At 36.2% G+C, this 25,292-nt stretch overlaps 1 protein-coding gene across 1 annotated transcript in view; it reads left to right on the top strand.

The window, feature by feature from the left end:
* The window catches only part of ZPBP (zona pellucida binding protein), a 103,333-nt gene extending 85,311 nt beyond the window's left edge, over nucleotides 1–18,022 (top strand). The window contains exon 8 of the mRNA XM_065884128.1: nucleotides 17,814–18,022. Within this exon, the coding sequence (XP_065740200.1) occupies nucleotides 17,814–17,908 (95 nt within the window). The 3' untranslated portion in view covers nucleotides 17,909–18,022. The remainder of the gene's footprint in view (nucleotides 1–17,813) is intronic.
* Nucleotides 18,023–25,292: the final 7,270 nt, after the last annotated feature.

Below are 25,292 nucleotides of genomic sequence, written 5' to 3'. Positions count from 1 at the left end.
CTAAAAGCTCATGTCCTAAGACAACAATAGAAAGCCATGACCTAGCCTCAGAAGTCAGCTGGTGTCACTTCTGTCATACAAAGTTCCACTTAGGAACAGAGGAGGTGACCCGGATGGATTCTACTGCTCAACAAGGTCACAATTGTAAGAATGTGTAGAATGGGATAGATGTATTGTTAGCCATCTCTGGGAAATACAGTCTGTCACAAGGTCCTTATATTCCCCTATTTATTTTAGAATCAGCTGGTCAGTTTTCGTTTTCAGTAACCCTGATAGGATTGTTTTGGGGAGAAGGTTGCTTCATATTCATAAATGTGTTATATCTCTCTGTCTGTTTTTCATCTTCATTGTGGTATAATTGACAAAGTTGTATGTATCTAAGATATACAACTTGATGTTTTGATATATGTATGCATTGTGAAATAATCACCACAATTACGCTAATTCACATATCCATCATGCTCCATACCTCACATAGTTACATATATATATATATATATATATATATATATATATGTAGTGTGTGTGTGTGTGTGGGTGTGTGTGTGTATGGTGAGATCATTTAAGATCTACCCTTTTACCACATTTCAAGTATGCAATGTAATATTGTTAATTAGAGTCATATTGCTCTACTTGGTTCTCCAGAATTTATTCAACCTGCATAACTAAAGCTTTGTAATATCTCTGCATTTCTCCCTCTCACCAGCCCCTGGGAACCAGCATTCTACTTCCTGCCTCTGTGAATTTGACTATTTTAGATCATGCAGTATTTATGGGAAAACTTTTTTAATCAACTTTATTAAGGTGTCATAAATACACTCATTTTTAAATGTGCACATTTTAATTGTACAATTCACTGAGTTTCGACAAGTGTATTCATCCATTTAACCAATACCCTATGAAGATATAGAAATTTCCATTCCCCAAATTGTCCCCTTATCCTACTTCACAATCACAACTACTTATTAAATTTACCACTGTTTATTTATACATTCAGTTTTCAGTTTTTGACAGGCATTTGGGTTGTTTCTAGTTTTGGGATATTGTGAATAGAGCTTGTATGAACATTTCTGTGTAAGTTTTTTGTGGACCTATGTTTTCATTTCTCTTGGGTAAATGCATAAGAGTTAAGTTTTAGGATAATATGGTAGAGTATTTTTAACTGTTAAGAAACTCCCAACTTTTACAAAGTAGTTGTATGATTTTGCATGTCCACCAAGCAGTGTATGAGATATCTGGTTGTTTCACATTCTTGCAGTCTTGATATTGTCCAACTTTTAAATTTTAATCAGTGTAGTGCTATTTTATTTGTGATATAATTTGTATTTACTTTATAGCTAGTGATATCAAATATCTTCTCTTGTTCTCTGTGAGCATTCACATATGTTCTTTTGTAAACTGTTCACATCATTTCCTCTACCCTTTTTCTGGTTATTATTCTTCTAAATATTGACTTACAAGGTTTATTTATGTATTCTGGAAACAGGTCCATATATATTCGTTTTACTTTCTTAATGGTGTCTTTCAAATACAGAAGTTTTAATTTTGAGAAAACTAAGTTTCTTAATTTTTTTCTTAAGAACCAAAGATATTGTGTCCATCCAAGAAATTTCTGCTTATCCCAAACTCATGAAGAATTCTTCCTATTTTCTTCTAGAAACATTGACCTTGTATTGTGTGGCCTTGATAAAACTTATAGTTCTAAGAATTTATTTTTTATTTTTAGGATTTTCTTCATACCTAATTATCTCACATAGGAATAAAGACAATTTCACTGCTTTGTTTCCCATTTCCATGCTCTTTATTTCTTCTTATTGCCCCTGTTAGTCTGGCTAGAATGTTCAGAAAAGTGCTCACCGAAAGTGGTGAGAGTTGGCATTCTTTTCCTGTGCCAACTGTCAGGGCCCACGGGCTTTCCCCGTTAGCTGTGATGCTAGCTGGCAGCTTTTAAGAGATGCCATTAATCGGGTTGATGAAGGACATTCCCTTCCATTCTCTATTTATTTTGATTTTTCATCATGAAAGAGATTGAATTTTGTCATGTCTTGTATACACCATTGAGATGATCATATGTTTTGTATCTTTTATCATGTTTTATGATGCATTGATCGATACATAGACGTTAAACCAACTTTGTATAAACTGACCTCTAATATAAACTATATATGATCATCATTCATAATTTCTACATATCACTGAGGTTTATATGCTAACATTTAGTTAAAGATTCTTATATCTATATCCATAAGGAACTTTGGTCTATAGTTTTCTTGTAAATATTTATAAAATTTTATTATTAGGGCACTTGCTGTTTTAAAAGTGAATTGCAGTCGTTCCCTCTTCTTGCTTTTTCTGAATGGTTTATGTAAAATTTATATAATTTTTCCCTCAATACCTCATTGAAGCTATCTGTACATTGAAGCTTGTTTAGTTTTGATTTTCAGGGAATGATGCATGTGTGTGTGTATGTGTGTGTCTGTCTTTGATTTAGTATCGCTCTTTGGAAATAAAATTTTTCTTTATAATGTTATATTTCAAACATCTAGAAATATAGAAAATGATGTTATAAACAAGTATGTTCATATCACCCATTCGAAACAAATTTCATATTCTGTCACTTGCTTTGTATCCTAAGATTTAAAGTGATTTAAATAGGACACAGCTGAAGCTTCCTGTGAAGGCCTCAACAATCCATTGTCTTCCTCTTCTGCTCAGATATATTCATTATCAGAATTGGATATTTTTTACCCCAATCACACATTTTATACTTTTAATTCTTATTGAGGCGATCAACAATGACATATAGTATTGGTTTGCATGATAATCAGTAAATGGCGTCTTGCCTTAAATAACCTCTACAACTTGCTTTGTTTGGGCTCAACAATGACATACAATTAAGTACGCATGTTGAAATTATACAGTTTAATGACCTGGACACATATACATCCATGAAACTATCACCACAATCAAGAAGAAGATCTCTGCTGTAACCCTGAATTTTGCTTATGCGTTTTTGTAATCAGTCCTCCCTCAATATCCATTCCCAAGCAAATGCAGATATGCTCTGCATCACTATATATTTGCATGCATTTTAATAATTTTTAATAAATGGAATCATGCAGTATATAATCTTTGTCTGAATTCTTTCACTCGGCATAATTTTGAGGTTTGTCAGTATTATCTCATGTATTAATAGTTTGCTCCTCTTTATTGCTGAGTAGTAGTCCATTGTATGGATATACCACATTTTATTTATCCATTCACCTGACGATGGACATCTGGGTTGTTTCCAGTTTTAGGCCATTACAAATAAAGCTGCTATGAACATTCCTGTACAAGTCTTTGGGTGGACATGTGTTTTCAGTTCTTCTGGGAAAATACCTATGATTGCGATTGCTGGGTCATACGGTAAGTGTATGTTTAACTTTATAAAAAAAATGCCAAATTATTTTTAAAGCTGCTGTACAATTTTCATGTTCTACCAGCAAAGTTGCGGAGTTCCAGTTGTTCTAAATACTTTCCAAAGCATAGTATGGTCACTCTTTTTTAATTTTAGCCATTCCAATGTGTGTATGTGTAGTGGTATCTCATTGTGGTTTTAATTTTAATTTTCCTTTTTAAAAGATATTTTCAACTTTCTATTGGATATTGGTATTCCTTTGCACAGTATCTGTTTAAATATCTTTCCCATTTTTTAAGTGGGTTGTTTGTCTCATTGAGTTGTAAGTTCTTAATTTAATATGGACAAAAAGGTTTTTTTCTTATATATATGCTGTGAATATATTTTCCCAGACTGTGGCTTACATTTTTGTTTTCAAAGCAAAACGTTGAAGAAGTCTAATTTATTAATTTTTTTAATTCTGTGGTTCATGTGTTTTTGTGTTCTAATAAAAATTTTCCTACCCTAAGGTCACAAAGATTTTCTACTGTGCTTTTTGTTTAGTACTTCTGGGTTTGCATTTAAGTCTATGATAGATATTGAGTTAATATTTCTATTTGGTATGAGGTAAGGGTCAATAATCATTTGTTACAATACAGATAACCTGTCCTGGTGGTACAGCACCATTTGTTGAAGACTTCTCTTTTGTCATTAAATTTTCCTTGGTACCTCTGTCAAAAGTTCAACTGACTATATATTCATGTGGGTTTAATTCTGCTCCATTCATCCTTATGTTTATCATTTCACCAATACCGAAGTGTCTTGATTAATGAAGCTTTATTACCATATTACCTTAAAAAATTGCTTTGCTTGCTCTGTGTTTTTGAATTACTACAACATATTGACTTTTAAATATTAACCTGGATCCCATATATCTGTTTTATTCAGTGATTAGATGTCATAATTATTTTATAGACCCTGTATTTTTTTACAAGAATAAACATATAATCTGCAAATAACAGTTTTACTTCTTCATCTGATATCTGTGCCATTTTTTCTTTTACTTTATTGCAGTGACTAGGTCCTCCTGTACGGTGTTGAATAGAAATAAAAACAGACATTCTTATTATTATTTTTGTTTTGTATCTTATTTTTGTTTTACAAGCTCTAGCTGGAGGTTTATCAGTTTTATTAGTCTCTTCAAGGAGCCAGATTTTAGTTTATTGAATTTTTCATTTGATTTCTATTTCATTAATATCTGCTCTTTATTTATGTATTTTTTAATGCTTTCTTCCTCATCTGAAACTTAATGTGCTATTCTTTCTTTAGTTTCTTAAGGGAGCAGCATACTATCAATTCATTGATTTTATATCTTTTTCTTTTCTTACATAAGTATTTAAGGCTATACATTTTTCCCTACCATTGTTTTACCTTCATCCTACTAATATTATTTATTTTTAAGTTTTCACTCAGTGCAAAATATTTTCTAATTTTCTTTGTAATTTTATTTGTCCCAGGGCTCATTTCATAGTATTCTGTTTAATTCCCATATAACTAATCACTTCCAGTGTATCTTTATATTGTTGATTTCCAACTAAAGTTTTTCTGTTTAGAAAGCATGCTCTATATTACTTTGAATCTTTTAGTTGTTTTTAGAAGTGTTTTAAGGTTCAGGATATGGCGCATCTTGATGAATGTTCCATGTCTTCTTGAATAATAAGTTTATTCTGGCATTTAAGTAGAAGTTGTCTTCTATATTTCTATTGTTCTAGTTTCCACTTGTTAAATCAGTTTGTAAGAGTGAAATGTTGAAGCTCCCAGCTGATATTGTGGATTGCACTATTTCTCCTTTATTGTCTTCCAAGTATTTTGCAACTCAGTAATTATGTAAATAGGCATTTAGGATTGCTACTTTTCCTGATGACTTGACTCTCCATCATTATGTAATGATACACCTTTTTATTCCTGATAATATTCCTTGCATTGAAGTCTACTTTGTTAGATATTAATATAATCACTCCAGCTTTCTTATGCTTAGTGCTTATATCTTGTGCCAGAAAGAGATAGACCCTGTTAACATTTCTGCTTAGCCATTTAACAGAGTTGTTGATAATGTCTTTTGATGCACAAAATTTTAAATTTTGATGAAGTCCAATTTATCCATTTTTTAACTTTGTTACCATATCTAATCATTTGTTGCCATACCAAAAGACATGAAGGTTTAGCCCTATGTTTTCTTCTAGGAATTTTTAGCTCTTTATTTAAGTCATAGTTAATATTAGTATATAGTGTGAGGTAGAGATCCAACTTCGTTTTTCTGCTTGTGGAAATACAGTTTTCCCAGCACCATTTGTTGAAGAGTCTACTGTTTTCACATTGAATGAACTTGGCACCCTTATCAAGAAACAGTTGATAATAAATGAATAGGTTTATTTCTGTTCCATTGGTCTGTAGGTCTGTCTGTTTTGATTACTGGAGCTTTGTAGTATGTTTTGAAATTGGGAAGTATGAGTCCTCTGGCTTTGTTCTTCTTTTTCAAGATTGTGTTTTGGCTGTTCAGGGCCATTTGCAATTTACTATGAATTGAGGAATGGCTTTTCAATTTCTTTAAAAAAAAAAGCTGTTGGAATTTTCATAGGGATTGCATTGAATATCTAGATTGTTTTGGGTAATGTTGACGTCTTAATATTAAGTCTTCCTACCATGACCACAGAATGACTTTCTATTTATTTAGGTTTCCTGTAGTTTCTTTCAGCAATGTTTTGTAGTTTTTAGTATACAAGTATTTCATCTCCTTTTTTCTAGTTTGGTTTTATTGTTTGATTATTCCCTTTATTATGTGTTTTCTTGCCTCTTTCTCATGCCTAGTAATCTTTTTGTAGATTCCAAACATTGTGATTTTACCTTATTTGGTACTGCATATTTTCGTATTCCTGTGAATTTTGTCTTCTTTTTTTCACATGCAGTTAATACATTATTGAAAACGATTTGATCATTTCATGTCTTGCTTTTCTAATCTGATCGGTGTTTCTGTTTCAGCATTCAGTCTAAAGCTAATCATTTTCTACTACTTTCCTAAGTGCTCCACCCAGTGCTTTTTGAATATGAATTTTCTTTTCTGGTTATTGGGAACAGACACTGTTCCTTAGCCTGAGTGATTGCCAAGCACCCTTTCCTCTAAAGTTATCAAAATTGATGGTCCTTTCCCCAGATTCAGGTAGCTTCCTCAGACACATATGCTGATTTCTGTTATATAATCAAGTGAGATGTTCTACTCATCTCCAGAGTTCTCTGTCTCCACAGTATCTCCTTTCTGGTTCACAGGAAGAACACTAGCTGCATTCAATGTCTTCTTGGACTTCAGCTTTGTCTCTTCAGTTCAGGGAAGAACTCAGCTCCACCACAGTTCCCTTTGCCATAATTTAGATACTCACTGAAAGCAATAATCTACAACAGTTGTAGAGCTCATATATCAATATTTTGTTTCCTGTATGTCCTTTGGGATCACTGTCCCTTGTGGTTTGATGTCCAGTTTCTTGAAAACCATTTTCCATGTCTTTCTATGGTTATTATGTTTCGGTTGTTTCAGACAAAATGGTAAATCATTTCCTTTATTCTATCTGTTCACTGTTCTCTTCAGGCTAAAGAACTTCTTTTAGCCTTACTTGTAGTGCAGGGTTATTGTCTACAATGTCTCTAAATTGTATTACCAAATGTCTTTTTTTTTACCTTTCATGTTTTTTAAATAAACTTTATTTTTTAGGCAGTTTTGGGTTCAAAGCAAATTTGAATGTAAGGTACAGAGATTTTCCTATATGTCCCCTGGACCCCCTCATGCTTAACCTCCACCGCTCAACATCCCTCAGCAGAGTGATACATTTGTTGTAATTGATGAATCTATAATGAATGAAATATCATTATCACCCAAAGTCCATGGTTTACATTAGGATTCACTCTTGGTGTTGTACATTCTGTGTTTTTTTGGACAAATGACATATGTTTACATTATAGTATCGTACAGTGTAGCTACACTACCCTAAAATTTATCTGCTTTCCACCTACTCATTATTCTTTATCCCCAAGCCACTGATCTTTTTACTGTCTCCATAGTTTTGCCTTTTCCTGAATTTTATATTGTTGGAATCATACAGTGTGTAGCCTTTTCAGATTGACTTCCTTCACTTAGTAGTATTTCTTTTTAGCACTGAATAATATTCCACTGCCTTCTAGCAGTTATTGCTCCTAGTGAGAAGTGAGCTGCTACTCATACTTCTTCCCTCTCGCACCCTGCATTTAATGTGTCATCATTTTTAGTCCATAGCATTTAGATTATCTTTACTGGGGGTTTATAGCAGTTTGACTATGTTGTGTGTAGGGGTGGAGGTTTTGTACATTTCATGTTGGTGTTTGCAGAGTTTTTTGGATTATTCATTTATGTCTTTTGTTAAATTCAAGGCTTTTGGGTCATATATGTCATTTATTGTTTTCTGCACTATTCTCTCTGTCCTCCCTTTTTGGTTATCAATTACACATATGTTACACCAATTTATATTGGCCCAGGGGTCACATGAAGCTCTACTCATTTTTTAATTAAGTTGAAATTCATATAACATAAAGCCATTTTAAAGTGGATAATTCAGTGACATTTAGTATATGGTGCTGTGCAACCACCACCTCTACCTAGTTCCCAAACATTTTAATCACCTCAAAAAGAAGCTCTGTGCTTATTAAGTGGTTACTCCCTATTTTTCTCTACCTTCAGCCCCTGACAACTACCAGTCTGCTTTCTGTCTCTATTCTGGATACTTCATACAAATGAAAAGATACAATATGTGTGATTTTTTCTCTGGCTTCTTTCACTTAGCCTAATGTTTCAAGATTTAACCACATTGTAGCATGTATCAGTATGTCATTCCTTTTTATGGTTGAATAATATTGCATTGTTTGTTTATACTTTATACACAGGCAATCCTGTGTTTACCTTTCTTGAGCAGTTTTCAAACTATTTAGCCTGCACAATTTTACAGTGCTACTAATAATATACAAAGTTAACTATCTCAACAACACTTGTTCTTTTCCTTTTAAAAAAGTATTGCTATCCTTGTGTGTGAAGTAGGGTCTCAGTATTGACTTGCATTTCCCAAATGACTAATGATGTTGAGCATTTTTTCCTGTACTTGGTGGCCACTTGTATATCTTCAGAAAAATGTCTAGGCAAGTCTTCTGTTCATTTTTTAAACTGGGTTTTCTTTCTTTTTGTTGTTGAGTTCTAAGGGCTATTTACATATTCTTTATACTCAGACCTTAGCACGTGTATGATTTGCAAAGGTTTATCTATTCTCAGAGAGTTTTTTCACTTTTTAATAATGTCCATTTGTGCACAGTTTTATATTTTTATGAAGTTCAGTTTATTTTCTTTTTTATTGATGATGCTTTTGGTGTCATTTCTAAAAAACCATTATGGAATCTAAAATTGTGAAAAATTTACCCCTTTTTTTTCAAAGAGGTCATTGATAATTTGAGGTAAGTTCTAGAAAACAGTGTGAGTTAGGGGTCCAAATATATTCTTGGCATGTGGCTATCTGGTGGTCACAGGACTTTTCACTGAAGAGACTGTTCTTTCCCCCTTGCGTGGTCTTGTCATCCTTGTTGAAAATCGGTTTGCCACTGATGTCTGTGGCTATTCTGGACTCTCAGTTCTATTCCATTAGTGTACATTCTCTCTTTTTCTAGTACTACACTGTTTTGATTACAGTAGCTTTGTAGGGAGTTTTGAAATTTAAAAGTGTGAGTACTCTAGGTTTGTATTTTTCAAAACTATGTTGTATATTTTAGGCCCCTTGCAATTCCATGTGAATTTGAGGATCATCATTCCCTCTTTTCAAAACCAAACGTAAAATAGATAGCTAGTGGGAAGCAGCCGCATAGCACAGGGAGATCAGCTTGGTGGTTTGTGACCACCTAGAGGGGTGGGATAGGGAAGAGTGGGAGGGAGGGAGACTCAAGAGGGAAGAGATATGGGAACATATGTATATGTATAACTGATTCACTTTGTTATAAAGCAGAAACTAACACACCATTGTAAAGCAATTATACTCCAATAAAGATGTTATTAAAAAAAAACACGAGCCTGAGGGATTTTGATACAGGATACATTGATCTGTAGGTTCCTTTGGATTGTATTGTCATCTTCATAATATTGTCTTCCACTTCTCCAACGTAGGATGTGTTTCCATTTATGTAGGTCTTCTTTTATTTCTTACAGCAGTGTTTTATAATTTTAATTTTACAAGTCTTCAACCTTCTTGCTTCAATTTACATCTTTGTAAATTGATTTTTTGTGGATTATCATGTAAATATAATTGCTTCTCTAATTTTCTTTTGGGACTTTTCACTGCTAGTGTATAGACGTAACCACTTTTTGTGTGTTGATCTTGTATCCTGCAACTTTGCTGAATTCCTTTATTAGCTCTAGTACCATGTGTATACGTGTATTCACAGGTTTCTCTCTCTCTCTCCCTGTGTGTGTGTGTGTGTGTGTGTGTGTGTATACATACACACAATCATGTCATCTACAATTAGTTTACTTTTTCTTTTATAATTCAGATGCCTTTTATTCTTTTTCTTGCCTAATTGCTCTCTCTAGAACTTTCTTTAGGACATCCTTGCCTTGTTCTTGATCTTAGGGGGAAAACTTTCAATATTTCACTATTGAAGATGATGTTAGCTTTGGGTTTTTCATAAAAGCCCTTTATCAGATTGAAATGTTTTTCATTTTGTTCCGTTTGTTGAGTGTTTTTATGATGAAGATTTTGGATTTTGTCAAATTCTTTCTCTGCATCAATTGAGATGATCATGTAGGTTTTCTTTCCCCCTTCTATTTGTATGGTATATTACGTTGATTGGTTTTTATATATTTAGCCACCTTTGCAGTTCCTGGAATATATCCGACTTCATTATGGTGAATAATACTTTAATATGGTGCTGGAAGTTGCTTGTTAGTATTTTGTTAAGGATGTTTGCATCTGCATTCTAGAGATATTGACATTTATTTCCTTGTCTTAGTAATAACTCTATCTGGCTTTGATGTCAGGGCAATGCTAATATCACAGATTGATTAGTAAGTGTTTCCTCCTCTTCTGTTTTTGAAAGAGTTTGAGAAGAATAGGTTTAATTCTTCTTTAACTGTTTGGTAGTATTCACCAGTGAAGCCATCTCACCCTGAGATTTTCATTATTGGAGGTTTTCAGTTACTAGCTCAATATCTTTACTTGTTATAGATTTCTTCCAATTTTCTATTTCTTCTTCAGTCAGTTTTTGCAACACGTGGGTTTCCAGGTATTTTTCATTTTTTTTTTCTAGCTTACCTAATTTGGTGGCATATAATTTTTCTTAAAATGGACTTATCCTTTTTATTTCTATAAGTTTGGTAGTGATGTTCCATCTTTGTTTCTGACTCTGAAAATTTCTCTCTTCTCTCTTATTCTCAATCTACCTAAAGGTTTGTCAGTCCTTTTAGTCTTTATAAAAATCAACTTCTGTTTTCCTTGCTTTTCTCTATTTTTAAAATTCTCTCTGTTATTAATATTCACTTTAATCTTTAAAAATTTTTTCTTTCTTCTGCTATCTGTAGATTTAGTTTGTTGTTTTCTCATCCCTTCAGGTGTAAAGTTATGTTATTGATTTAAGATCTTTCTTTTTTTTTTCAGTATAGGCATTTACTACTAATAAATGTTCCTCTGCTTTCACTTAATCTCATATGGTTTGGTGTGTTATGCTTTCATTCTAATACATCTCAATATGTTTTCCAATTTCCCTTTTGATATATTCTTTATCTTCTTGGCCTTTTAAGAATGTGTTGTTTAATTTTCACATATTTGTGAACATTCCACTTGTCCTTATGTTACTGATTTCTTCAGTAGCTTCATTCTATTGTGATTTGTATGATATCATTCTTTTTAAATTTATGAAGAATTGTCTTGTGTCCTAAAATATTGTCTATCCTAGAAAATATTCCATGTGTACTTGATAAAAATGGGTGTTCTGTTGCTATGAGTGAGGTGTTCTATATACATCTGTTAATTTAGTTGGTTTATAGTGTTGTCAAGTCCTCTATTTCCTTATTGATCCTCTGTCTAGAAACTCTATCCATTATTGGAAGAGAGGTAATGAAATCTCCAAGTATTGCTGTAGAGCTATGTCTCCCTCTGTTCTGCCAGTGTTTGCTTTATATATTTTCTGTACCTGTTGTTTGGTATGTATATTTTTATAATTGTTATATCTTCTTTGTGATTTGATCCTTTTAGGAATATGTAATTTCCTTTTTCTATTATAACAGTTTTTGACTTAAAGTCTGTTTAATCTGAATTAGTGCCAGCTCTTTTTTCATTACAGTTTCCATGGAATATCTTTTTCCACTTTTTCACTTTCAACCTAATTGTTTCATTTGGTCTAAAGTGAGTCTCTTCCAGATTGCATATAGTTGGATCATAAATATTCATTGTGCCAGTTTCTGTCTTCTGATTCTAGAATTTAATCCATTTACATTAAAATAATTACTGATAAGAATGGACTTACTTCTGCCATTTTACTATTTCCTATATGTTGATTGTTTTTTAGAGTTCTTTCAAAGTTAATTCTGAGAGTTTTTGCTTGATTATTTTCATGTTTCTTTAGTTGGGACTGTCATTTGGAGCTGCCAGTATCTTTGCTGATGTTACTCTATTCATTTTTTTAAACTCTTATTTCTCTTGACTATGAGTTAGTTTTCTGTGTCTTTGAAAACCTAATAATTTTTATTATATGCTAAACTTTATTGGTAGTGCTATGTAGAGTCTTCTGGCTTATTTTTGCTCTGAAGAGTGTTTATTATTTAGTCTAATAATATGCTAGATTCAAAATCTAAACTGTCTTTCCCATTGTAGGCACCATCTTCTCAGTTTTTTCAGCTTTCCAACTCTTTACGGTTTTGGGTTTTTTTTGCGTTAACACGGACCTCTCACTGCTGTGGCCTCTCCTGTTGTGGAGCACAGGCTACGGACGCACAGGCTCAGCAGCCATGGCTCACGGGCCCAGCCGCTCCGCGGCATGTGGGATCTTCCCGGACCGGGGCACGAACCCGTGTCCCCTGCATCGGCAGGCGGACTCTTAACCACTGTGCCACCAGGGAAGCCCTCTTTTTCTGGTTTTGAACTTCTTGCAATATCATTGACTAATGTGAAGGTCTCACATCAGCCAGTGATCTGCATGGAGTCTATATGAGATTTTAGAGTTCTTGCTTCTGTTTCTACCTATTTCCTTGAATTTCTCCCATTACTTTCTCTATCTTCTGGTGGCCTAGAAGTCTGTCCTCTCAGTTTTTGTAACCAAGTAGACATAATTTTTGCTTCAGTTTTAGCCACCCATGCACCACATAGTGTGGTGAGTACCCACTGCTGAAATATATAATAATACTTTTACCCATTTGCCTGTCTTCGCTACCTCTTCAAGGCTGTCAGATAGTGTATGTTTCCTCTTTCCTGATGTTTTAAGTGTTTTCTGCAGATTGATTAATTCAATATAAGCTAGAATTAGAATTCTTGGCCACTTGAATTTTAGCATTGTGGACATTGTCTTTGGTGCATTGTTTTTTGTTTAATATTGTATAAGTCTTATTGCTTATTTTCTCTATTTGTTTTCTCTTATAAAAGTTTTACCTGCCTCACAACCAGGAAAAAAATTCTCTAATAATTTATTTTATTAATTTCAAATTTTGTTTCTTTACTCTCAGGTCCATAAAATAAGGGTACATACTGTGTGTGTGTGTGTGTATACATACACATATATATACTTATAATATATGGTGCATATATACACACACCTACATTTGTATGTATATACACATATATGTACATACACACGAATATATGTCTTTTAAAGGGTCCTCTCTTTTGTTTTACTGTTTGTGGTAATTAATGTCTTGTTGTATAGAGAGGGTAAACCACCTTCTTTTTTCTCTTTAGGAGTTGTCCATTTTAAATTGATTTGTCAAGTTATATAAAATAAAACTGTAGTTGAGGTTTTATTTATGAGTGCAGTGCAGGTATAGATTAATTTGATTAAAACTTACATTTTTACATTAGCAGCATAAAGTTGGATTTGTAAAAATCCAGTCTGAGAATATGTCCAATGAGAGGCTATTTTAACAGATTCACAGTATTGCAAATTGTATCTGTGAGATTCATGCACATTTTTGTGGTTATAACACAATTTAAAAATTTTTTCTTTTCTATATAATATTCTATTTTATGAATATGTCAAGGAGTATATATCTGTTTTATTGTTGGTTGAAATTGCTTCCTACTTCTCAGTTTTTCTACTATGACAAACAATGGTGTTGTGAATATTTTTGTTTGTATATCCTAGGTCTTTAGCTAATATTGGATCATAAGATGAGCAATTCATTAAAATATGTCAGATTGGGTTAATACAAAAAATTTAGAAAACACTTACAACGCAACGTAGGACAGATCCTGTCTACATCTATGCCAATTCTTGGCATAAACAAACTTTAAATATTTGCAATCTGATGATTATGTAATGCATCACATTTTTTATTATGGTAAAATATATATAAGATTTAACCTTTTAAGCATATTGAAAGGAACAAATTAGTGGCATTAAGCGCATTCACGTTGTGTAAGCGTCAATACCATCCATCTCCAGAACTTTTTCATCTTCCCAAACTGAACTTCTGTACCTATTAAACGCTAGTTCCCCATTCTGCCCTCCTTTCAGTCACTGACAACCACTCTTCTTCTTTCTGTCCCTATAAATTTGACGACTACTCTAGGTACCTCATGTAAATGAGATCATGTGGCATTTGTCCTTTTGTGATTGGCTTATTTCACTTGGCATCTATATTGTAATATGTGTCAGAATTTCCTTCCTTTTGCAGGCTAAATACTATTCTGTTGTGTATATGTGTGTATATGTATCACATTCCCACCTCCAACATGTGTAGTACGTGACCATCACACATTTTCATACCATTCCACAGTACTCTTTATAATTTCACATTCCCACATTAACATCACATTAGGTGGCCCAGCACTAATGTACCGCATTTCCGTCGTCCACATGTGTATGCCGCGTTTTCTTTATCCATTCGTCTGTCAATGGACATAGGGTTGCTTCCACCTCTTGGCTATTGTGGATAGTGCTGCACTGAACATGCGTGTGCAGATATCTCTTCAAGACCCTACTCTTAGTTCTTTTGGATAAATACTGTTTTAGGGTGGGCCGCCATAACAAAATTCCATATACTGGATGGCTTAAACAAAAATTTTTTTCACAATTCTGGAGGCTGGAAGCCCAAGTTCAAGGTGCTGGTGATTCGTTTCTGGTGAGTTCTCTCTTGGCTTGCAGATGGCATAATGGGCCACCTTCTCATTTTGTCCTCACATGGCCTTTCCTTGGTTCAAGTTTGCAGAAAAAGTTTCGATTTTGATGTAGTCCAATTTAATTATTTGTCTTTTGTCCTCATGCTTTCAGTGTCATATAAAAAAATCATTGTAAAGTCTAATGTCGTAAAGCTTTTTCCTGTTTTCTTCCAAGAATTTCATGGTTTTGGCTCTTATATTTAGGTCTTTGATCCATTTTGAGTTAATTTTTGTATATATGGTGTAAGGTGCGTCCAACCTCATTCATTTTCAAGTGGATATCCAGTTTGCTCAAACATTTGTTGAAAAGACTGTCCTTTCCTCATTGAATGATCTTGGTATCCTTGTTAAAAATTATTTGGGAGTTTATTTCTATTTTTTTTTTGTCTGTAATTTTGTCTTTATGTCAGTACCAGACCACTGAAATTACTGAAGCTTTGTAGTACTTAAATCAGCAAGTGTGAGATGTCCAACTTTGTTATTCTTTTACAAAATTGTTTTGGCTATTCTGAGTCCCTTGAGATTTCAAATGAGTTTTATGATGGATTTTTTTATCTCTGAAAATGCCACCACTGGGATTTTGATAGAGCTTTCATAGAATCTAGAGATTTCATAGATAGCGATTTCATGGATAGTTAGTAGTACTGACATCTTAACAATATTAAATATTAAATGAACATGGGACGTCTTTCCATTTGTGTCTTTGATTTCTTTCAGCAATTTTTGGTAGTTTTCAGTACACAAGAATTTGCCTCCTTGGTTAAGTTTTTCCTATTATTTTCTGTCCTTTTCTCATTGATTTACATGAATTGTGTGTGTTTTCTGAATGGTAGTCCTCTGTTGGTTATATAATCTGCAACTATTTCCTAGTTTTCTTGATTGACTATTGTTACTATTGTTACTTTAAGTTCTTAATTTTAATACCACATGTATCAATTATTTTCTATTATGGCTAGTCACTTCCGTTTTTAAGGAATTATTCCCTATCCAAAATTCATTAAGATATTTTCCTGTATTTACTTATTTCTTCATATGTCAATACTGATCAGTCACCAATGCTTCCTTCTCTTCTTATTAAAATAATCAAGTTTCAATCAGGCTGCTCTCATAACTGTAGCTGGGAGATGTTCTACTCACTGAGACTCAGACCTGGAAGAAAAGTTCACTAATTTTGTACTTTAAATTTAAATAACATTTTAGCATTTTTCCTCAATTGCACTTAAAAGAGAACAAAATATTTCAGGATATATCCTAGGAGAGAGTGCTACAGATAAGGGCTCTGTGGTATAACATGTACTATATTATGAAGGTTTTTTAAATTATAAGAATATTTATTAGAATATCATTATTTATTTAAACTTTAATTTAGATGATTTTATGCCAGTAACAGTTCTGTTTGTAACAGTCATGTATAAAGTCTGTGTGTAAAGACTGCATGCAGGTTTCTCTTCTCCATATGTAATGATTTGACACTTTCAATACATTTGCTAAATCTTTCCATATTTGTGCATCAAGAAATATTAATGTGTGTTTTGAGAGAAAGTGTACCATGATCACACACCTTTGAGAAATATTATGTCATTAGAATTTTACCACATACATTTTCACTTTAGACACTCTTCTTATTACTGCAGCAAATAAATCTATTTAACTTTGTTTACCAATTTTTTTTCCATCTGGAACATTAATTCCCAAATAAAATGTCTGTTAAAACTTGAGGAGCTCTGTGGAACCTAGAATGGAAAATACTTTTTCTGAGTGATAGTTAAGATATTTCCCAATTTGAAAAAATATATTTTAAAAAGAATAAGAAAGTAAATAATATAATATGACTCAGATTCAGTCAGTGACATGTATTATTAAATCATGGTGCTAGAAAAAGAATCTTTTTTGATGGCCCATGATACCCATGCCTTAGATGTGCTGTTACTAACATCTTTGTGATCCCTTGGCTGACCACATCTGCAATAGGTTAGTCAGAGACCCCAACTCAATTAGGGGCTGATGGCATCCCATGACCTTGATGCCCTCCCCACCCCCAGTGGAAGAGGTGAGTAGAGGCAGCAACCCTGCAATGCACAGGGTTAAGCATTTATTGAGTGCCCATCACATGCTGGGTGCCTTTTCATCTAAGTCATCTGGTTTCAGTCCTCACAATGCTATGACTTGATTGTTACTGTACCTGTTTTACAAATAAGGAAACTAGAACTAAGAGAATTGGCTACTTTGCCCAGGATCCCAAAGTTAATCAATGGCAGAGAATGTATTTGACCTTGGTTTCTTCCTGCCTTTCTTTACTTTCTATCACACAGAGGGAGCAGTGGTGACGTATTCATGGTATACATTGTCCTTATGTTAGGGATGACCAAACTGAGTTACGTTTTAGGCTAAGTAATTTTTCCAGAATTACACCATTAGCCCAGGATAGAAATAGGATTTGAAATCAGAGGATTGTTAGAAATGATCTGCAAGTCCTTCCCATATTTGGGGCTATCTTTATACATCTAAATCGTGGTTACTATGGACCATCTGGTAGTCACATTTGGTTCTTGACCCCTTGTGGCTGCTTCTGTAACTTACAGGATGGCCCAGTCAGCCTTCTGATGTCAACATCGTGTGGTCAGTAAAACTATTTTAGGTCACAGTCTTGGTTTAAGCTGGATTAGAGTGAAAACTTAAAACTTTTCACTTACATGAGGCATTTAGAGGAGTCAAACTCATAGAAACAAATTGTGGAATGGTGGCTGCCAGGAGCTGGGAGAGGGGGAATGAGGAGATGGTTCATGGGTATAGAGTTGCAGTTTTTCCCAGATGCAGAAGTTCTGGAGATTAGTTGTACAGTGATTTGCATACATTTAACACTACTGAGCTGTACACTCAAAAATGGTTAAAATGGCAAATTTTATGCTATGTGCATTTTACCACAATTAAAAAGAAAAAAAAGAACCTTCTTTGAAAATTAATTTACGTGGCATTAGGAGACTTTTACTCATTAACTTATTCTTTATTCACAGTGATCTGCAGCCCTGGCTCTTACAACTCCCGTGATGGGATTCACTGCCTTCAGTGCAATAGCAGCTTGGGGTTTGGAGCAAAAGCATGCTTATAGGACGTTATTTTGAGCTCTTCGGTGGTTTGTTAAACACAAAAGTCTATTTTTGAAATGTTACTATATAATAAATCACTATTATGCCAAAATTAAATATATTAGATATTACCAAAATATGGTGTCATCATTTTAATTGAAACACGGTATGTCCAAATGCCTTCTATGCAGTACATCCAGTAATCTTTATTCATTAGTGCCAGACCTACATATGAGTCCAAAATATTTCTTGGATCATTGTTTTTAAAATAGTTTCAAATGTACTATATTGGGTTAGCCCAAAAGATTTTTTTATGATTTTTCAAAAATAGCCCATTCTATCGTTATTATATGTTGACTAATCTCGGGCTACCATATTCTTCCACAATCATTTTAATTTCAGCTTGTTTCATTCCTTGATTTTAATTTTATGGGATTCTATTCCTTCCAGTTTGACCTTTCATAGCTCAAAGTCACTGCAAGTCTTATTATTGCAATTTTTAGCCACTTTAGTTTAAGACCTAGTCCCAAACACACTATGAGTTTTTAATATACTTCAATATGGTGATCTTAAACTTTTCAGTTGAAAGTCCCTCAAATTACCTTTTTGACATTTTAGAATGGAGTAATCGTTGTATGTGCCTAAATTAACATTTGACCTTTCACAATGTGGAGAGAGAAAGAGAAACTAAGCAGTTTCCTTCCCCAGCAGCACCTCTAGGGGTGAGAATCAAGCAGTCATTTTCACTTCCTTCACTATTACAGTGTTCTGTGACAGATACCACTGCTGCGACCGCCTAATACTTACTCTCCCACCCTGGGATGTTGTGTTTGAATATGAAAAACTCCAAAAATTTAAATATTAATTACCAGGAAAATACATGAGTAAATCACAAAATTAGTAGCTTCTCAGTTTTCTAATTACTGTTTTAATTATATTCGTATCCACTTTACACTTTCTTGGAACGTTCCCTGTTTTTCTCTTCATATTTCCTTTGTGGAGACGTGAACATATGTAAATGGCAAATGCACACAGATTGGATCTGGGCACAGCTGTACAGCACACTGGACAGGAGAGGCATGTACTTAAACCGAGGCTCTGCATGGCTTTTTTTTTTTTTTTTTTTTTTTTTGCGGTACGCGGGCCTCTCACTGTTGTGGCCTCTCCCGTTGCGGAGCACAGGCTCCGGATGTGCAGGCTCAGCGGCCATGGCTCACGGGCCCAGCCGCTCCGCGGCATGTGGGATCTTCCCGGACGGGGGCACGAACCCGTGTCCCCTGCATCGGCAGGCGGACTCTCAACCACTGTGCCACCAGGGAAGGCCCTGCATGGCTTTTTGAAAGTGTCCAGTAAATACATTAGCTTCTCCGTCATCCTGTGGACAAACATTACTCTGGAATTCTCACACAAATAAGAGAGGGAAGGGAAATGACATTTCTTTGTTAGCCCTGTTGATCTTTCTTTAACAATCCCTTTAGACTTTCCTAATCATGACATAATTGTTTTCATATATTTTTGAGAGGTTATTCAAGAGCCGTCTTTCCACTATTAAGTCACGTATTTTTGCCGTTTTACTGTTTGGGTGAGTTATTGTTCCTCTTGCACATGCTTTCTGTAACTAGTAAAAGACCTATTAAGTCTCCATCTGTAAAAGTAGTGCAAGCTTCTAAAGTTTTCCAAATTTCTTAATTTAATAATGAGATGCATTGGAGTACATATTCTTTCCTTTGTACTCCCTAAGTTTGGATTACTTTCTTCCTATTATTTAAAAGCCCAGAGGAATTTAGTTTCTGATGCATCCTTCTGAGGCGTGACCAGTACTAGCCCCCTAGCTGGTCAGCTGGGAAGGCAGTGGCAGGGGTGGCATGGTGATGACGGGCACTGGAGGTCAGAAGAGATGGGTGATCTGGAATGAGAAGAGACAAGTGACAGGAGAAAGAGGAGCCAGTCACGGACTTTCAGCTTATGAAGGCAGACCAGAAATGAGGCCACACAAATTCCAGGGGGCAGAACAGGTCAGATTTAAAAGTCCAGGCAAAAAGAACAGCTGGTAGAAATTTAAGCAGAGGATGAGCTAGGAGAAGAAAGAGAAGTGTTAATTACTTCTTTTTCTTGGTTCTCAAAGTGAAATGTTCTTGGCTCTGTTTTACCACATATCACATTTATTTTAGTTGGTTGTGTGTCTGTCTTCCACATTCAATTATACTAGTGTATTCCTAGTTTCCTAGTCATCTTCAAAGCACATAGTTATGTGCTTAATAATTTTTAAACTAATTAATAGATTATTAAAGTCCTGTGAGTATAAATAATAACTAAGATAAAAGCTGCTTCTGTTATATTAATAGATAGGTTGTGGAATGTTGAAAGTAGTTTTAAGCAATTGGCAATATGTATGATAAAAACTATAAACGAATCCCTAAGAGTGATTGTTGTCATAAGACAGTTACAGGTGTTCATTATTTTTGTTTATATCAAAATAATATCTTACATTTATATAATGCCTTAATTTTAACAAAACCTTTTTTTCTTAATTACACAATCTGGGATTTACATTGACCTGTGAACTTATGGGAAATATGGTTCCCATTTTGTATTTTATCAATTAGGTTTTTTTCTCATATTAGGTGTGTAATATGTATTCATTTGGCAATATGTAAAAAGAGTCTTAACAAGTTTGGTCCGGTAATATCACTTAAAGGATGCTATCCAAAGGAAGCAAATTAGAGATCAGGTGAAATATTCCATCCAAAGGTACTAATAATGAAAATGGAATTAACAGAAATTATCTGCAAGAATGAAATGGTTAAATAAATTATGCTGTTTCCATATGGTAGAATGTTATGTAGTATTGTTTAGAGTTTTAAAACAAATGAACCAAAATGTTAATAGTGGTCATGCTATGTGATAGGGTCCTATGGGAGGTTTTTTTTGATACCCTCTGTTTTCCAAGTCTTCTACAGTGAAATGAATTACTTTGGAAAATCTTGGAAGCAGTAAACATACTTTGACAAATGACAAGAGTAGCCATTTGGGGAAGACATTGTTGCTCACTCTCCAGTATCAATTCGCCCCCGCCTTCTTCCCAACAGAGCACCAAGTTTGTTTACTCCAGAGAACTATCCTTCTTCGCCAGTCAGCACATGACATTTTTTGGCCGCCGCTTTGTTGAAACCGTGAGGTGAACACCCTGAGGATGAAGCCCGTGCTGAGGACCCTGAGTGGAGACATGGAAAGAGCTGGCACTTGGTGATGCTGAATCACTACCCTTATCGTGTCTGAATCCCAGCCTGCCCTGGACTCCCCAGTTCTGTGAGATAGGAAGGTTCCTTTCATTAAAGCAAGTTAGGTGTCCTACAGCTAAAAGCATCCTAATTGGTAGAGCGTTCATTACAGGAAATAGGTAAAATGGAAGAAATTAGAAGTAGGGGGGAAATACCACTTACAGTTTCATAACCCAGATATCAGCATTGTTAACATTTTGGTAAATTTCCTACTTTTGTGTGATTTTTTATTCACGTTATATGTTTTATTCATATATATGCAGTCAGTATTTCCCTTAATATATATTTTCTACACCATCTTATACACCTCACTAACATAATTTGAATGATTATTACATGATACATTTCAGCAAAATTACTGCAGTATGGTTAATCATTTCTAATTGTTGGACATTCTACTGCTTCCAGACTTTTGCTGTCTTATGTAGCATTACAGTTAACATCTTCTTTCTTAATACTCTGTGGTATTTTTAAGTCTTCCCTCTACCCAGAAGTAGAATTACAGGGTTTGGATATTTCTAATCCTTAGGACCATTTGCCAAATTTATTTCCTAAGAATTGTATCAATTTATAGTCCCAACAGTGATATATCAGAGTATAAATTTCACTGCACCCTCTCTGAACTTTTTTCTTTTTTTGGGTGTGGGCACACCACACAGCTTGTGGGATCGTAGTTCCCCTACCCCGGATTGAACCCAGGCCTAGCAGTGGAAGCGCGGAGGCCTAACCGATGGACCACCATGGAATTCCCTGAATTCATTTTGTAAATTATTTACCTTGACAGATGGAAATAGTTTCCCGTACTACACTTTCATTTTTCTGCGGCACTGGTGAGGTTGGGCTTTCCTCATACAATTATTCTGCTGCTGGTGCTAACGAGTGTTGTTTACTGAGTGCTTATTATGTGAAAAGATTGCATATATTTTCATGGTTTATTTACCCAATTCTTTACCCATTTCATATATGAGAAAACCAAGTCACAATAATTGTATGACTTCCCCAAGTTTACAAGCTGATTAGTGGTGAAGATGTGTGTCAGTTACAGAGAGCCCTGATGCAGTGGTTTCCATTCTGTCTCTGAGTCCAGCAAAGGTCGGGTTAGAGCTGGTGCCATGTCTCCATAGAGCTGTCCTAACCTTGGGCCACCAGTCCTTTTTTGCTCCACCTTCCTTAATGTGGCTTTTGTCTTCATGGCTGTAGGTGGCTGTTGTGGATCTAGGCATCGGATTGACCTTCTATTCAGAAAAAAGATGAAGATGAAAGCCCTCTACAAGACTTTTACATCACATTGAAGGGGACACTGTCCCAAGGACACGTAAGTGGGAAATTGATATATTCATCTTTGATTCTCATTAATAGAGAAGAGGGGTTAAAAGTGGCCATGGACTTGGGATGGTGTTGAGTGGGCTGGTGTCTTTGTCTGACACAGGGCATCCCTTTAACGAGTCTGCATCGATACGCACCCTTCACATTAACAAGCTCTGCGTGTCACATGCTCATTTTCTCTCCCTCCCCCATAATACAGGTTCAAACTCTCACCCAGTGAGTGCATTCAGGTTGAAGTTCAAAATCATGGGTGATGTGTGGAAGGCTGCATCAGGTCCAGGGTCCGTATGGTCTAGAGTTGATGTGCCTCCAAACTACCAATATAAAATGGGTGAGAAGGAAGAGAGTGACTGGGTTAAAATGCCCATTCAGAAAAGGGAGTAAAGAGAACACATCCCAGTCACCATCCCGGTGGGCAAGTTATAGTGAGATCTTCCTGCTGTCAAATATGGGTGAGTTCTTTGATTGGTCCCTGGTTCTGACCTCAGTGGTTATCTTCCTTCTCTATTCTGTTCTACTTTCTGCATAGTCGGGGGCCCAGAACACTCATAAGCTGTCGCTGCCCAGATTTGGGTATCCAAGGGCAGGACAGTTCTCTTATGTTAGGTTGTATTGTGTCCTCATGGTTAAGCTTGGTGACAAAAGATGCACAGGTGCCCTCAAAGCCCCCAGCTGGCCCTCACTTCTCCTCTGCTGTGTGTCTGACTTGCTGCCAGCATTGACCAGCAGTGACCTCAGTTACGCCACCCACTGCCTGATGTCCAGAGGGTGAGCTTCCCCAGGGGTCTCGGTTTCCACAGATCTGTCCTTTTATAGATGTAAAGACAAGATGGCCTCCACTGATGATGGCAACTCCTGGCATTCAGTGAGGAAACATCATTTAAATGATCACTTCATCACTCAGGGCCAAGTGCCTATGGAAGAGAAGGCCACAGATGAAAGAGTACATTTTAATGAAGACAGTGAAGTATAAGGACCGAGATGAGTTGGTTGCTTCTAACTGCATTTGGTAAAAGAAAATGATGAGTTCAGGGCTTAAAAAAAAACCCAGAAAGTTCCTATGACTGCCATGGAAGTAGCTCTCTTTTCCTGTGGCCGCACAGATTTTTGATAAACAAACTTAAATTGGAATCTAATGGTGGATTGAATGAGAAATCTACTGGAGCTCACTACCTAATATGTTTCCCATGATAGAGGCCAGGCACCGGTTGGGAAGGAATTGAGGTGAAGACGTGTGAAAGTCCCAGTGAAGCCAAACACATTAATCCCAACATTCTACTGGGATTTGTTTCTCAGTAAGAGCAGCCCTTCCTCCCCTGAGGAGCCTGAACTTCCCCTTGCCTGAAGAGCCCATAATGGTTGTCCTAAAACAGTTGTCTTGTTTCCTCCCCGAAACTATCATCTTTCATTGCTTCTGAACCTAGACCTTAACTTGAATCCTGGCAGTCCCAGGGTGTTTGGTTAGCAAGTGTTACCTACTACACGTATCAGAAGAATTGTAGTAGCCAGTTTACAGCAGACGCTTACTGGGGAGATGCATAGGCGATGTTGGAGACACCTGATTGGGACCCCCTGGTGAGTTATGTCTGGTATAATCCTCTTCCCTCGAGTGCATGTAGAACCCGTGACTTGATTTTAGACGACAGAAGATGTCAAAGATGGGAGAGTCACTGAATTCCTTTTTGCTGGATCTGGAGCAAGAGATCCTTCCACTGGCACAGAAACAGCTGCCATGTCGTGAGAGGACCTGTAAGACGACCAAGTGGCAAGGACCTGCAGTGGGCTCAGAGAGCTGAGGGCAGTCCCTGGCTGTCAGCTGGCAGGAAGGCAGTGCCTTAGTTCTCAGACTGCAAGGAATTGGATTCTGGCAACAACCATGTGAGCTGAGATGAGGACACCCTCCTCCAGAAAGGAGCCCAGCCCAGCCAGCACCTGCCTACAGCTCTGTCCCGGGCAGAGGACCTAGTTAAGCCATACCCCAGAAACTGGGATGAAAACGGGTGTTGTCCTCGTCCGTGAACGTATGGTGATATGTTACACAGCAATAGAAAGCGTATAACCGATGCATAGGGAATAGGTCCTCAGTGTACTGAGCCAGAGTGGAAGGAATGCCGTGTTGGGTGGGGCTGAACGTATTGAGACGGGTGTCATTGCCAGAGAGCCTGGATTCAGTGTACTAGTTGGAGCAGCTGGGAATCGCACTAACAGTTTGCTCATCTGATTGACTGGACTCTGACCCCAGCGGTGGGTAGCTTACACGGAATAAAGTGGACAGCCTGGAATTACTTGCTGTGCTGAGTAAGGCGTCTGAAGGCTTAGGGAGGCTGGAATGCCGGAGTGGACGTTTTATGTGAGATTTCCATGCAGACTCCCCTGTTTCTGGCCCCTGATGGGTCTAGAGGCCTCTCCCTTCCAGGGCTCAGAGGAGTTCTTGGTGAAGAGCGTGCTGGCATCTTGAGGTCTCTGTACTGGCAGTGCTTTGTGGTCCAGTGACGGGAGTTGAGATGGACCTGGTGAATCACATGGGCTGATGGCATCCAGGAGAAGTGCCATGCAGAGGCCAGAGGTGGTGGGCGTCAGGGCTGAGGCAGCGATCAGAACGACTGGATCCACGGGGGTCTCGGCACATTGCTCACGGTGTCCCCAGACGGAAGGAGGCGGAGGGCAGTTCTGTCTGTGAGATTCAAATTCAGGTTGGTTTATCAGAGCTCCAGGCCTGTTTCAAAGAAGCCTGACTAAGCCATGGCAGTTGAGAATTGTGACTTCTTAGCTAATTTCCAGAACTGAGTCAATTCACAGA

The sequence above is a fragment of the Phocoena phocoena genome, chromosome 9 (genome assembly GCF_963924675.1).
Source record: "Phocoena phocoena chromosome 9, mPhoPho1.1, whole genome shotgun sequence".
NCBI lineage: Eukaryota > Metazoa > Chordata > Mammalia > Artiodactyla > Phocoenidae > Phocoena > Phocoena phocoena.
The sequence above is the reverse complement of the archived record's forward strand: the minus strand, read 5'-3'. Positions and strand labels throughout refer to the sequence as shown.